The sequence below is a fragment of the Nyctibius grandis genome, chromosome 10 (genome assembly GCF_013368605.1).
Source record: "Nyctibius grandis isolate bNycGra1 chromosome 10, bNycGra1.pri, whole genome shotgun sequence".
Taxonomy (NCBI): Eukaryota; Metazoa; Chordata; class Aves; order Nyctibiiformes; family Nyctibiidae; genus Nyctibius; species Nyctibius grandis.
The window spans coordinates 18,812,530-18,828,421 of NC_090667.1; the positions used below are offsets into that span (position 1 = coordinate 18,812,530).

The window sequence follows — 15,892 nt, forward strand, 5'->3', positions numbered from 1 at the left end:
CAGCACAGCCCAGGTGTGACACTGCGTCTGGGGGCTTGGAACCCAACCTGAGGGCGCAGGAGGGGGCTCCCGCTCTCCGTGAGACCCAGAAGAAGTCATCAGGTGGCTGCCCACAAGGCCACAACTTCTTGCTTTCCTACCAAAATCAAGTCTGCTATCACAACATGGCCTTGCCCTGCCTTTGTAGGCCACACTTAAACAGCAAACAAAAGTGTCTTCAGTTTATCTACTTATTTTTGGCACGGAGGAATGGCTGAGGTCAAAGCCAGTCCCATTCTCAAGCTGTTCTTTGTTCTCCAGTTTATCCAATACCTCCTATCCCTCTCCTCACCCTCCCACCTCCCCCTCTCCATTTTACCACAGGTCTTAAAAATTAAGCTGTGCATGAAACCAAACACCACACTTGAACACTGCCCAGCAAATGCTCTTCATGGTCACAGAAGCATACTAATTGACCATAAAAAAACAGATAAGAGCAGTGTGCCCTTATATGGGCAGAGGCTAGACAAGCATCTGACACAAACATCATTTTTAAAGAAAAAATAATATTTATTTGCAATATAAACAAAGTCCCAATATTGGATCAGTATATATAGGGTCACTAATTTTCCTTCATAACTCAGAAAGCAGAACCATTCCTCACTAACAAGCTCTCATTTGTACTAATCAGAAGATGCATCTTTTTTTTTTTTTCCTTTAAAGAAGAAAGACCACTAACAGCACAGGAAGCCTTTACAAACCAGCTTAGCTGTAATGCAATACAGATGCACTGTCAAAAAATCCCTGAAAAAATAAATTCCTCCATGAGGTAAGATGCAATTAGGATATTCTCAATTTTCTCACTCGCAACCGTACTTACTCCCATTCTCCCTTCCAATGACCCACGACCCCAACATTGTTGCAAACAAAACCCAACGAACGAACAAACAAAAAACAACCAGAAAACAAGAAACAGAAGCTCATTCCAACATTCTGGTAACATCTTTAACAAAAAGAACAGTTTCAGGATGTGACAGCATCAAACATTCCTCCAGATGGAGATTTTTTTTTCATTATTTTTTTCTTTTTCTTGAAAAAAGTACAAAAAACTGGATATTTAGAAAAAATCCGTGGCTTTTTTTGTTTTTTCTTTCAGTTACATGAGAGTTAAAGTGGACAGGGAGGGGGGAGAAAGGAGGGACTACATTGCAGCCAATAAAGAAAACTCCAAATCCGTTCTGCCCTCCTCCCAGAAATTATTACCACTTCCTCCCCTCCCGGCTTGGTATAAGGTGTTTGCCAAACACTAGCCAGAAATATAAACAAGTCTTCTCAGAATAGAAGGCACGGCATAAAGTTATTCGAAAGAGGAAAAAAAAAAAAAAAAAAAGCAGAACCTCTGTTGAAAGCTCCAATCATCTCAGAATTTGCCAGTTAATATATATACTCATATATATATAAAAAAATTCTCTGTTACAAGGCTCTTATCATTTCCACATCTCTTCACTCCCCTCACACGCTCCACGCGTGACGATTCAGTCCTGTCCCGGTACGCAATCCTTGCTCTGCTCCAGGCGTTCGCCGTGTTCCCCCCTTCACCCCACACACGTGGGAAAGAATCAAGTGTGCACGAGAAAACGCCAACAACACACCTCCCTTCTGCACTCGGGAGGCTGGAATGGTTTCGGGCCAGCTGGATGACGTTAAGTCAGTCAACAGGCAGCAGAGAATGAAGCTGGGCTCAGACATGCTTCTACCAACTCTGGAGGCTAGAAGAGTTTTACCTCTGGCAATAGCAAACAGTGTTTTTTGGCAGGGGTGGCATTAAAAAAAAAAAAAGCTTGCGGCTTAGTCACCTTGGCTGAATCAGTGCAGAGTTTGTGATTGTGAGTGCAGGAGTGGTGAAGGGGTTGCGTTAAAGCCCAACTGGCCTTCACACATAACAAAGCTTCCTACCAGATGCTAACAACAACAGCAGCAGCATGTATCTCTCTCTGGAGTACCCAGTAATATGCCAGGACATACCAAGGCTTCACAAAGTGTGCAAAATGCATTTGGTCAATATAAACATTTGATTAAAAAAAATAATAAATGATCAAACAAGAAACAGAATAAAATACTGGTTTTGCAACCTCGTCTGTACAAACAGTCAGGAACTTACATATTTAAAAAGAGTTTGAACCCAAAGCTCGAGTAAGATCTACCTTTTCTTTTTTTAAAATCAAAAGAAAAAAGTAAACTTGGGTTTTAAAACAGTCTTGGCCCAACACCTTTTGTTCAAGGTTTCCAAGTGCATAAATCTCCTCACTTTCCACAGCAAGCTAACGCCCGGTAGCTCTTCACACGTGTGCGTGTTCTGACAGTCCCAATGCACCAAGGAAAGCGGTTATTGCCGGTAACAGCTGCATTCAAAACGCTGTAACATCGCCTGTATTAAATAACCCCCTGTAAAAAGACTACCTCTTCAGACCACTTTGATCAGGATACTAATGAACGGCATTAGCCTTCTTAAAGCAGCGATCAGGCACCTCTGCCCAGAGAAGCTGGTCGTTTCAGAGCTGCCTGGCAAGACAGATACTTTTGTAAGAGTTGAAATGCTCAAGAGAAGCGATTCGATGCTCGAGTTCCCAACCGTGGCATCCCCTTCATGTGGACTCCAGAGTGTTCAGCTGAAACAGGTTGTGGTTGGTAGGGGTGGTGAAGTAGAGCTGTTCGCTGGGCGAGCGGTTGTCGCAAGGGCTGTTGAGTCCCAGAGTCCTCTCAAAGTCCAGGAGTTGGCCCATGAAGTTAAAGTTTGGGGAAATGTTGGATTTTTTCCTTTTCACAAAGTCATAGGCATCATTCAGGGACAAGTTGAGTTTTTGCATCAAGTAGGCGACAGTGACTGTTACGGACCGGCTGATGCCAGCGAGGCAGTGAACAAGGATCCCACACTTCTTGGAACGGGCCTCATCTGAAACAAGACAAGGGGAAGGGGGAGTCTATTATTCTGCACCAAAAACGAACAGCTTTGGAGCAGGGCCAGGTGGCAGCTGCAAGCTCCCAGGACCAGGATGACTGCCAGAACTGGATCCCCTGCTCTTAGTGACACCACCTCGTGTCCCTTTGATGCCCACATCTCTCCCCAAAGGGCTCCTGAGATATTCCCACCGCACGGTGAAGCTGCACATCCCTGTTGCGCACAGCAAGGCTAAGCATCTCACATGCTTCAGAAGTATTAATCAAGCCTGGCAACACATCCCTTGCCTAGGGAGCATCAGTACCCTCTATTCAAACATAGAAATGGGGCTATCCACGGAAGGCAGGTGGAGCTGGAGACAACAGCTCCAGGGAGATGCTGGTGGTCAGGCACAGCGCACCCACCTCAACACCAACTAACTGGGGACGGCGGTGCACTGGATGCGAGGCTACAGCCCAACACCATACAAGCTATTCCCTTCCTCTCTGCTTGTCCTTCTTCTACTAGAAAGTTATCTGAACGTAGTCGAAGCCAATTTAAGCCAAGTCTGAAGTGCAGGAACTTCCCTTATTGTGAAATTGTCCTTCAGGATCGACAGAAACGCACTCCACTACAAACAAACGCTTGTGTTGGAGGAGACTCTCAGGATGAATGGTAGCAGGGAGCAGGAATGCAGGCTGGACCAAAAAAATGGCGAGAGAACAGCGACGAAATTTCCCCTCCCTTGCCACCGATTGAATAGCACACACACACTCATTGTCTCTCGCACAGCCGGAACAGCGTGATCCCTTTATGAATTGACATCTTAGTGCTGAAAGAGGGACACGCCACTGAGAGCGCTGAATGCACGCAAGTACCCAGCGCTGCTTACTTCTGGGCAGCCCTGTTTGAAGTCAGGCATTTGACCGAGAGCTTGGCGGGGAGGGAGAAGGTGGCAGGAGAAAGAGGATCCTCTGCCAAAGCTGGAGGTAAGAAATACTCTGGCACCACGAGAAGGGCAAAGAAGATGCAGGCAAAATAAAATCCAGACCAAGCCACAAAAGGTTTTCTGCCCCAGCTTCCAAAACCAGGCAAGAATTTCCAGTACAGTGGGCAATCGCCCCCCAACACACCCAGCCCTCCTCCCAGTCTCTCCCCGTTCAACATTTTTGAGACATTTTTGCCTTTCACCTGACCCGTGCCGCATTTCTTGGTGTTTGGTTTTAGAGTGAGGTAATCCTCCATTTCCTGCCATTAACTGGAAAGCACAAGCGCGGTGTTCACAGAGACATCGGCTGACTGGAGCAGACAGATCCCAAATATCACATGGCACCAGGGACCCCATACCTCACCCCTGGTGTTTAATACCACACTCTGTGCAGGAAGTGTGGCTGCAGAAGCAGATGCATCTGACCACAAACATGTTACTAGAGAAGCTGGGGGCAAAGGAGAGCACGTGGGAATCAGGGCTTCCGATGGCTGAAAAGCAGCCGAGGACCTACCACGGCTCTGCCCTGCTTCAGGCCTTACGGCACAGCAAGGGAGCGCATGCAGTGGGGTTCAAAAAGAGGGGGTAACAAAGCAGCATCGAAATGGGCTGCAGGGATTTCAGTCTGAAGGTAAATGTCTTCCTCACCTTTACCTACACGAATGTTTTTAACTGGATATGAAGCCATAGAGCTTTTAATAGTCAATGGTGGTAATGACTACCTGTGCCATTCACCCCCCACAAATCAGAACGGATTAGGCTAACGACCATCACCAGCAGACAGCACAGGTCATGCTGGAAGCGTGCATCCCTATTCAGTCCAACAGACACTTCTCACAGAATAAGAAGCAATATTCAAAGTCAACACTAGCCTGGGAGAAGAGATCAGCCCCCCTGCGCCCCTCCCCATAACCAGCCAAAGCTGTCTCAGGGGCTGTCTGCACAGCAGCTTTTACAGCTGAGCTCGGCAGTGTAATTATAATCACTAACTCATTGTGTTGACACTTACCTTCGGAGAAGTATCCATACAAGGAGTTAGTTATGCTAGGGCGACTTACAGCGGGATCGCAACTAGACTAGCAAATCTCCTCAGGAAAAGAAAACATATTCCCCCCCCAGATTTTAACCACACTTGGGGCTAAGGCATTGCTGACACCAGTCACATCAATGCAACTCCCACCAACACTCATTCCCCCGAGCAAAGCAGGCAAAGGTGCTCCCCACCGCCTCGCTTCAGCCATTTCACACAAGTGCAAATCCCCATACAAGGGCAAGAGACAGCGGGGCCGGGGCCCATGGGGCTGGTCCTACCACTTACAGGTACCCAGATGAGGTGCTGTTAAGAGGGCTGAATTTTGGAAGGGGAGGCCTCCCTGAACCCAGCCAGGGTGACACGCACCAGAAGTGTCACCCCGGCAGCATGACGCTCAGCTGCTAAGCTAGCGCCGATGCTGTACCTGGGAGAGGTGAGGCCAGAGATGAGCAACAGCCCTGGGAAGCGGCTTGCCACATTCCCAAGCAGTGAGTATGAAAAGAGATGTTCTGCCAACTACCTACCAATGAAAGCAATGGCCTCGGGAAAGAACTGCGAGAGGTTCTGGCTCCAGTGATCTGAGATGGGGATCTGCTTGTACTTGAACTCTCCGTCGTGCTCAAACATGTTTGGCAGGTTGGGAGTCACATTCAGGATGTATTTAATGCCATATTTGCCCAGGACGTCCAAGTTGGTCGAATCTTTGGCACAGCCCAGGTACAGGTAAGGTAGGATCTGGACCGGAAAGGCAGGCTGATTGTTAGGGATGGGGCTCCCGTCCGACTCCGTGGCACTGCTGGGTTCCCGGTCAGATTCGCCATCTGAGCAGTCGGAGCTTATCCGCAGCCCTCCCAGGCCAAGGACCGATGCCGGGGGAGAGTTGCTGGGTGAGGAGCTGTCAAGGTTCGTCTCGCAGTGCTCTGAATATTCGGTCTGAAACTTGTTAAAGCCACCTGGGAAGGAGGAAAGGAGAGAGGGAAGGAGAGAGGGAAGGAGAGAGGGAAGGAGAGAGGGAAGGAGAGAGGGAAGGAGAGAGGGAAGGAGAGAGGGAAGGAGAGAGGGAAGGAGAGAGGGAAGGAGAGAGGGAAGGAGAGAGGGAAGGAGAGAGGGAAGGAGAGAGGGAAGGAGAGAGGGAAGGAGAGAGGGAAGGAGAGAGGGAGAGATTAAAAGATGTTTTATTCTTCAGAATGGGAAATCCTTCTACCTGAACACACATGCATGTTCCTTAGGAAGTCTTTGCCAGCAGAAAGTTGGTATACCTTGAACTTCATCCCAAGAAAAGCATCTCCCTGCTCCCTCATCTTCCCTGGGCAGACTGTTACTGAGCAAACAGGACCCAGAAAACCAAACAGTGTTTCTTACAAAGTTCAATATTGCTTATGATAAATAGGGGCCAAATCTCAATCACAAAAGAAAGAAACATCCAAAAATAAAATCGATGGCAAGAGACAATCTGGCTTTGTTTAGCATCTCAGAAATATGGGTCTGGGGCAGTTTAGGCAAGAGCTATTATGCCACCTAGACAGAAAAGCATAGAACTATCTGCATCTGAAAAGATAAAGCAGGAACAACAACCACATGCCCAGCCCAGGCACTATTCACCTTCAAGCAGGAAAAAAGGCCGTTAAGTTTTGCCAAAGAGCGATCCTCACACCTATTTCAGTACTACAAGCACATTTTGTGTCAGAGCAGTGTCACAGGTTTGCTCTCCACCCAAACTGCAGTTGGCTTGAGGAGGGATGGGACCATTCATGTCTGCTCCTAAGTCCTTTCCTCCTGCTCCTCGGCTCAACAGTTTGGGAAAGAAGGCAGAGGCAGGGAAGCAAAAAACCCCACCGATCTACCTCCTTTCCAGGCACTATTAAACCGGAGCTCAGCCATCGGTATCTGACACTGACAAATGGTTTAATTAGAAAGGCCTCCTGGAAACTTTGTTAGCGGGTTTGGCGGTTGTGGCGGGGTCACTGAGCAGGACAGACAGCTCCTGCCACATCCATTCATGAAAAAGGCTCGTCCTCGTCCTCCTCCTCCCCCCCGCGCCGCCAGACAGCGCCGAGGAGCCATTTTGGAATTTTAATTGGAAACATTTCCCACCGAGGCTCCCGGAAAAGGGCAGAGAAAGGGGCGCTCAGCCCCTCCCCTGCCGAGGGGGGAGAGCTCAGGAAGAACTTCAAAGCTGCTCCTTCCTGCTAGGGATGAGGAGGACGGGGAAAGAAACGGGAAGACAAAGCGACGGAGCAACGGAGCCCATCGGGAAACCCCAAACCGGGATGGGATGGGGGACTGGGATGGGGGGCTCGCTCACCGGCACGGGCTGGGAGCGGAGAGACGGGGGTGGGAAGTGGGATCAACCCCTGTGCTTGCCCCCCTCAATATGACCTTTGAAGAAGACTTGTGGGGGCAGCGCAGCCCTGAAGGCTGGTCCCCAAATACCTGCCTGTCCCCCCTGCCACCCCAACCCCGTACCAGGGGCTTCCCCAGCTACCCAAAAAGGGTCTATCAAGGAGCAGTAGCGTTTTTTAAAGGGCTGCAAGTGGCAACTTTCTTCACCACTCTCCCCCCCCTCCACCGCTCCTCCGCTCTCCTGTTATTTCTGCCTCAAACCCGCCACCCAGCGACCGGACTGGGAGGACTGGGAGGATGGGAAGGGTCCCAGCAGCCCAGCTGTGGGCTCTGCTCAGCCCTCTGCAGAGGCCTGCTGGGATCTTTCAAAATGGCCAAAAAAAAAACAACCTAAAAAACCCAAAGCACCCCCAGCCCTCACGAAAGGGCATGTGCGGGGCTCGGCTCCCCCGCAGCAGGGCTCCCCGCTCCTCCATCGCCCTGCCCCGGGGGAGCAGCCGGGCCGCCCCCTCCCAGCCCCGCCGGCATTGCCAGGGAAAGGGGGAGAAAAAGACAAGCGCTCCCTTTTCAGCGATGGAGGAGAGAAACAAAAATAAGGATGGTCTCTCCTGCCCCCTCCCCCGAAATCTGGCCATCCCTTCCGGAGGGGCTGGAGGGGAGCCTGGCGCCGGGGCGGGGAGCCCCCGAAAGGCCCCCTCCGGGGAGCGGAGGCGAGGGGCGCCCCGGGGGACGGCAGCGGTGCCCAGCCGGGGTCGGCTTGGGACAGGCCAGCGCCGGAGGGGACGCCCCGGCCGCGGGGTTGTGAGGGGGGGGTCCCTCCCGCCGCTGCCGGGGAGGCGACGCAAGAAGAAGCGGGGCGCTCCCGGCCGCTTCCAGCCTGCGACCATTTTGTGCGGGGGATTAAAGCGGGATGCAGGGGAGAGGGAAATATATATATAAATAAAAATAAATCGGGCAGAGAGAGGTGGGGGAGGAAGCAAAACAATCCAGCCACCTCCGTCTGGCCAGGGGATGGGCGCCCGCCGATGCGGGCGGGGGCTGCTGGGGGGAGCACGGACAAGGGCTGCGGGAGCAGGACGGGGCCGGAGGAAGGGCGGGGGGCACCTCACCTTTCAGGTAATAGGCTTTGCAGCCGTCGTCGCGCAGCTTCTGGAGCAGGAGCCCCAGGACGGAGGTGGCGGCGCCGCCGTCCTGCCAGTCGGCGGTGGCCTCGTCGTAGAGCAGCACCGTGTCGGCCTTGCAGCGCTTGACGAAGCGCTCCTTGTCCTCGTGGTTGGGGATGATGGAGCGGATGGGCAGGTTGCCCTTCTTGAGGCGGCGGAGCATGAGCCCGGGGATGGCCAGGTTGATGGCCGTCTCGATGTGCGAGCTCTCGAAGAGCTCGTGGGGGCGGCAGTCGAGCAGCAGCAGCGAGCGGCCGCCGCCCGACTCCAGCTCCTCCTGCAGCCACTCCGCGCTCTTGCACGGCATCGCCGCAGCCATGGGCGCCCGCGGGGAGCTCCCCCAGACCTGCGTTTTCATGGGGCTCGGCAGCGGCGGCCGCCAGCGCCCGGCCCGCCGGCCACCTACGCGGCTGCCGGACGCGGCCCCGCTCCACTGCTTATCTCCCCCTCCCCGGACCGGGGTGGGCTTGCGCTGTGCCGGACGGCGGCTCCGCTCCGCACGGCCGTGAGCGCGCGCTTGCCTGCGGCCCGGAGCGCGGCGGCGGAGGCGGCCCCACGCTCTGCCCTACGCGGTGCGCCCCATCCCGGCGGCCTCAATTAAAGCGGGGCTTCGCCGGCGGCTCGGCGTGTCATGCCTCGGGAGGCGGGGCGGGCGGCGGGGCCGGCCGAGGGGCAGCACGCCCCGCCCGCCGCCGCGCCGGTGCGATCGGATCAGCGCGGCGCCGCGCACACGCACCGGGCGGTGGACACCCCGCCCACCGCCGCGCCTCATTGGCTGCGGGGGCGTGGCGGGAGGCGGTGACCCCGCCTCCCGCCACGCCCCCACAGCCAATGAGGCGCGGCGGGGTAAAGCGGGCTAGCCCAATATGGGCAGGGGGCGGGGCCGGCGGCAGGGGGGCAGAGCGCGGGAAGGCGCGCGGCGGGCCGCGGACCCCGGCCCACGCTGCCGGGCAGAGCCAGCGCCTCCTCGCCGCCCCCGTAACACCCCCCGCACCCCCCCGCCCCATCAGGTTTCAGCCCAAAGTTAACGGGAGTGAAGTGACACGGTGGGGGCCTGCGTGGGTTTTGAGCGGGTCGCACGCAGCCCTGCCTCGGTCTTTGGCAGCAATGCACAGCAACCAGAATAAAACTGAGGCTCATTAAGCCTCCGGATTCCCTTTAGTTAACAGAATGGGCCTCAAAATAGATGATTTTATCTGTGCACCCTCTGTTTATTTTTAGAGCATCTTCCCTGTTGGTATCTACTATAAATACAAACCTTTTGTGCTGCAATACTGAAATTTCAAGATAGGAACGTAACTGGAGGCATCCTGCTGGTTTCCTTCTATCTTTTATGTGCCTTTTCATGTGAATCAGTCCTCCGGTACCAGAAGTTTTCCGTGCCTCATATAAACCGTTTCTGTTACAAAATAGATTTGATCTTTCTCTTTTTAATGAGCGGGATGACATTAAAAATGTGGTTTTGTATGAGCTGCTTCTATTGCAGTCTATTTTCACCATGCAGGCAGTCAAACGTTGATGGGTTGCTCAGACAGGTTGTGCAATCTCCATACTTGGTTTTCAAGATTCGACTCAGCACAGCCCTGAGTAACTGGCTCTGACCTCAGGGCTGACCCAGCTTTGAGCAAGAACTTTGACTAGAGCCCTCCTGTGTTCCCTTTTCACCTGGGTTACCCTACAAGCCCGTGCTCTTCAAATTCCCGTGGGCATCAGTGGAAGGGGGAACGGCTCCTCCGCTCCACTCTGGGACAGATGAGCCATTCCTTTTTGGCCCTAACTTCTGTATTCTTTAGCCTCTTACTGTAAACTTCCTCAGCAAATACTCTTACAAAGGGAAGAGATTCAGGGTCTGTCTCAGCAGCAGATGCCCAGGCTCAGCGACTTGACTAGGTCTTGACAAGGTTTTTTCCCAGCTGGCTGAATTTCAAGACCTGGGCTGTGTCTTGTGTAACAGGAAAGATATTGTTCTTTGGAACAACCCCCCCACACGCAAACAAACAAGTGCGCGCGCGCACACACACACACAGAGTCTTAGTCGGAATGGTGTTTAAAACTGTGCTGTTTAAATGACGTTGTCTCAAGGCAAAAAATACAAATTGGATTGTATTTGACGACGCTTCTCATCCAGTCAAGTTCGGCTTTTCTCAAAGCCAAGATCTACTACTGAAACCATAACAGAGCCATTGCTTCCCCAGTGGTCTTTTATATATCCTCGACACATAAAATATCCCAAGGAGGCCATTTTCCTCTGTCTTTAGTACAAAAGCAGCACTCGGCTGTGCTGGGGTCCCTGTCTCCTTCTAGTCTAATTCATAAGTCTGGATCCTAATGAAAAATACAGACTTAACATAGCACTTGAGCACATGCTTAAGTTTGAGCACGCTGAGCATCCTGTTGCAAAACACTCTGTGATTTCAGTGGGACCATGCTCTGAACCGTTCATGGATTTCATCGGCGTCAGCAAAATAAACGGCTTGTTCTACATGGCTTTTTTGGTGACTCAAGTGCGCCCAAGAAAGCGGAACAGCAGAAGCCGTCCACTTCCCCTTGCCCAGTTTATTTTTACCGCTGGTTGCTGTGGGAAGCTATTGTGATTCAGTGTTGCAGTAGGAAGTTACTAACGCTGCTCTTGCGGCAGAGGATGTTGAGGTCCTTATGCAAGCCACAGTAAAAACAGCTGACCTTTCAGTGTGGTTATCAAAGCACCTTCAGTTCACAAGGGAACCAGTGGAGGGGTGTGCAAGGAACTTCCATGTGGGTCTAAAACCCTTGGTGTACTGAAAACAGTGCCCAGAAACCTTACGGGGACTCCTTGGCTCCTCTCGGGCAGTGCGAGGGAGGTGCCATGAAACCAGAAGAGAAATGTTTCGCCTCCATTCTGCGGTCGCATTAGCAACCACATGAGTTTCGGGACAGGCTCCAGGCGCATCACCTGCAGAGGCGGGAGCTGAGGGACATTGGGAGGGGAGTGACAGAGGTTCCCTCACTTCTCCCATCTCCAGGCCCTCAGGAGTATGGCTCATCCCGGTGAATCCCCCCTGCAAGCCAGCGGGCAGGGCTGACAGGGCTGGCAGGGCGGGCAGGGATGACAGGGCTGGCAGGGATGGCAGAGCTGGCAGGAGCTGGCAGGGTGGGCAGGGCAGGCAGGGATGGCAGGGTAGGCAGGGATGGCAGAGCTGGCAGGAGCTGGCAGGGCGGGCAGGGATGGCAGGGCAGGCAGGGATGGCAGGGATGGCAGGGTAGGCAGGGCGGGCAGGGATGGCAGTGCAGGCAGGGGCTGGCAGGGGCTGGCAGGGATGGCAGGGATGGCAGGAGCTGGCAGGAGCTGGCAGGGATGGCAGGGATGGCAGGGATGACAGGGATGACAGGGATGACAGGGATGACAGGGATGACAGGGATGACAGGGATGACAGGGTAGGTAGGGATGGCAGGGTGGGCAGGGCGGGCAGGGCTGGCAGGAGCTGGCAGGGCTGGCAGCCCCAGGCCAGGCAGCGGCTGGTGCCAGCCCGTCGCCGTGCTGCCCTCTGGAGTCAGCTGCTCCAACACGCACCGCAGCCAAAAGCCACGCCGAGTTCTCTCCTCCAGCGCCAGGCTCCCTTTGCCAGGCCCTGCGTCCCTCCCCGCAGCAGCTGGGGCTGCCGTCCGGGGGAATTTCTTCCATGAAAGAAGAAATCTCTGCTCTGCAGAGAGCTGTGGGCATCCCTCTCAAATCCCCTGCCAAGGAGAAGGCACCTCGCACCCGCGAGGTTTCCCGAAACGTGGCAGATCAGAAGCACGTCGGCTGGGGCCAGGATGCTGTGCCCAGCACCTCCTGCAGCACAGCGGGGCTGGATGGGGCTCAAGGGTCTTGGTGGTGTTTGTCTCACCATGTACGTGGCTTTGCTGACAGCTGAAAGATCAGTACGTGTCCAGAACTGAGCAGCTTTCAGCTCAACTCCAAAGAGTCCCAAGTGCTTGCAACAAGGACAGCACAAAGCGATAACTGCTCTATACATGGATTGCCATCATCTCCATGCCGTACCACCACAGCTGGCCTTGGGTTTCTAATACACATGGCTGTGTGTGTGTTTCTGGTTGTTGTCCTGCTGCGGAAAGCTTCTCTTCTCCATCAGCCTTTCTACTCGATGTCCAACATGGTGACCAGCAACTTCTCCATGCCCACAGCCATGTCTTGCTGGCTTGGCTTCAGATCGCTTTTGTCCTCATCCATCTGGGTCTCCCATGATGCCGATGAAGACACTATCTTGGGTTCCTCATTTCCGTCGCCACCACCTCTCTTCTCCCAGGTTCTCTGACAGCTGAGCGTGCAGGCTGTTTTTTGATGGGTCTTTTCCACCTGGGTCTTCGTCTTGTACTTTAGAAACAAAGACCATAACCATGAGCCAGGGCAGGACATGAGGTAAATGCACTGTTAGCAGATGTCTACCCAAAACTCACTCCCGGTCCTGACTTAGCCCTGCAGTGGGTGTTGCTCACAAGGATGTGACAACTGCTACTTTGAGCTGAAGGAGCAGCCAAAGTCTGAGTAAAGGAAAGAAGGTGTCACACCACCAGGGGACTCATGGTACTAAATACAGCTTAGATGAGGGCTAGGGTTCCCAAGGATTTGAAGAGTAAAGCAAAATTATTTGCAATCAGAAGCTGCTCAGAAGCTAAACCACGTTTTCTTCTTAAAAATGAACCTCTGAAAAGCATGTCTTTGCTTTTTTTCTTTTCTTTTTAACATGCACTTTCTCAACAACACTGCACCCCAGAAGGATGTTCCTTCCAGTCTCAACTGTCAAAGCAGCCTTTCCCCCAGCAACTCTGGGCTATAGCAGCTAAACCTTCCGAGGACTTACCTCCTGATTGCTCAGTCAGCTGTTTGCAACATCTAATAACAACTATCAGGTATGATTCATGGCCCAGGTATCAATCCATGAAGCTATTAAGCTCCTTCTAGCAGGAGTCTTTACCTGTCTCAGGTGCCTGTGGTCAAATATCCATCACTACCAAGAGAGGTTGCTCCTTCGTGGCAGTTTAATAACGGACTAGCAGCTCGAAGCAGTATTTTGTGAGCAGTATTTCAGCTGGGAATTTGCTCCGGTGACCTGGGCCCCAGGGTACCTTCTAGTTTGCTCTGGGATGTTGAGCAAAATCAATTTTCTATACTGCACTCTTCCCATCTGCAGAATGGGGCTGGTGCCTTCCCATCACCTTTGCAAGCATTTGGGTGCTAGAGAACCAGGCAGATGGGCTGGTGTGACGTTAACATCGTCTTGCAGTGATGAATTTCTTGGATTGAATCACTTTTTTCTATCTTTAAAAAAAAAAAAAAGACTTTTTATTTAACTTCAGCTTTCCTTCCTAATTACTTAATTGAAGTAGGAGTTATTTTGGCAGGGAAGGGCACTTGTTGATGGTTTACCCCATGTTTCATTAATGCATGTAAGATGTTAACTCCTGGTAGAGAAATAGATGCATGGTTTTAACAGGAGAAAAAAAAAAAAGCCCAAATTTGCTTTCTACTCCTGCACTAATTTGTGACTATTTTTATCAACGTTAACACTGAGCCAGGGTAAAAATACTCCCTAGAAAGTTTAGCATTTACATTTGTCTTCATATATATTCAGCAGAAATGTAGCTCCGCAGCCTCCGCACTGCCTAATCTGGATTCATTAGCTTCACCCGCCCCCGAGAAAAATGTCAGATGACTTTGGCCTGGTGAAGCGCTTCACCCACAAATGCTCGGCGGGAGGCTTTAAGCACAGTGCTCTCCTTTCTGCAGCAAGCCGGACCCGTGGAGCATCAGCTCTGACACTGCAGGCATCTGACTCGGCGATGGGAACAGATTCACCCTTCCTAACACAGCCCCACTTCAGGGCAAAGTCTCTGGTGGGCTCCATCCTGCAAGGATGCTGAGCCCTGGCAACCATCTTCCCCTCCGCTGCCCCAGCAAAGGCAGGTAGATGTAGACTGGGGAAGAACTACCACCTTCATGGAGCATCTCGTGGAGCATGGGGCAGCCACGAGCATGTGCAACCTGCACTACCAGGTCCTTGGGTGGTGCCATTTTTTCCCCTATTAAATGGGCACAGCATCCTTTGCCTCTCCAGGAGGCACTTTTGCTGCAGAGCTGGAGACTTTCACATCACCGTGTCAATGACATCTGGTCCAAAGATGACAAAATTGTTCTCTAGCATGTTCCTGCAGAAGAAGCAAACCACCCTCTCCTGCACAAAAGCCAGAAGGCATGTGCAGTGGCGGGGCAGCTCAGGGCAATTTTCCCCACTTTGCGTCTGTGCAACCCGACCTGATGTAGGAGCCTTCCCCTCGGGCTGGTTCTCACCTTTCCACCATGCAGGTACCGCCAAGTAGATCTAGAAAGTGTGGCAACCATGGAGGAGCAAAGTTGTGCACAGAGTCCTGCAGGCCTTGGGGAACATGGCCATTCACTTCCCTTTAAACACCTCCACAGCAAAAATCAAGGCTCCAAGAACCCCATTTTTCTGTTTTCTGTGATCATTTCTAAGTGGTCACAGAAGCCCAGAAGGGCTAAGGCTGGAGGTCACTCTGAGGAGCGCCTGGTCCAACTCATGTCTCACAGCAGCATCTGCTAAGGCAGGTACTGCATCCCAGTTGAGCATCCCAATATCTCCAAGGATGGAGACTCCACAACCTCTATGGGCAACCTGATGCAGTGTTTGACCACCCTCACAGCGAAAAAGTGTTTTCTTATGCTTAACTGTCACATCCCATGCTTCAGTTTGGTCCCGTTGCCTCTTGTCCTTTCACTGGGCACCCAAGAAAGTGTATCTCCATCTTCAGGGTTTGAGGAAACCTCTGCATTTTTACAGAAAAGGGAATGCTTCCACCTGGGTGCAAAAAATCCAATCTGTAGAGCCAAAAACTAATTTATCTGGGAAATACTGACCCACCTTTTCTCATACTACTTTGGCTGGGATAGCTGTTTACACGAAAACTCATGAGGTCCCCACACTTTCTATGAAACCCAGGAGAGAAAGGGGGCTCGTGTTTAAGCAGGGGCCAAGAACCCCCATGGGCTCCACCAGCAAGGGAGGGCAGTTGCAATCTAATTAAACTGGGAAAACATCGTTGAGCAATCACTGCTTCACTGTTTCCCTTCGCTTCCTGGGCTCCAGGCTCCTTCCAGAGGAAGAACTGGAAAATATTTAAGATTATTTATCCTTTTAGCAATGGGCTCTAAATGAGCAGGTATGGAAGCCGTGTGCCACCACCCTTACAAAATCCTCCCTTGAGGAAGATTAGAGGAGGGGGCAGCTCCAGTGCTCCCCTTGGCATTAGACCCTCCAGAGTCTGTCACTGCTATGATGGAGCAGGACAGGATATTTATGGGACTTAAAAAGCCAGTAACATCTACTCTCCAGCCTGTCTCATGCATGTGTTGGACACAGACTGCACAACGTGTAGTTGAATACATACTGACG

At 52.3% G+C, this 15,892-nt stretch overlaps 1 protein-coding gene across 1 annotated transcript; it reads right to left on the bottom strand.

Moving 5' to 3' along the window:
• Positions 1-568: 568 nt before the first annotated feature.
• DUSP7 (dual specificity phosphatase 7) lies at positions 569-9,019 on the bottom strand. Its single transcript, XM_068408851.1, has 3 exons — positions 8,391-9,019; positions 5,463-5,891; positions 569-2,932 (listed from the first exon to the last, which is right to left on the bottom strand). The coding sequence occupies exons 1-3, from the start codon at positions 8,800-8,802 to the stop codon at positions 2,625-2,627; spliced, it is 1,149 nt and encodes a 382-aa protein (XP_068264952.1). The 5' UTR covers positions 8,803-9,019; the 3' UTR covers positions 569-2,624.
• Positions 9,020-15,892: the final 6,873 nt, after the last annotated feature.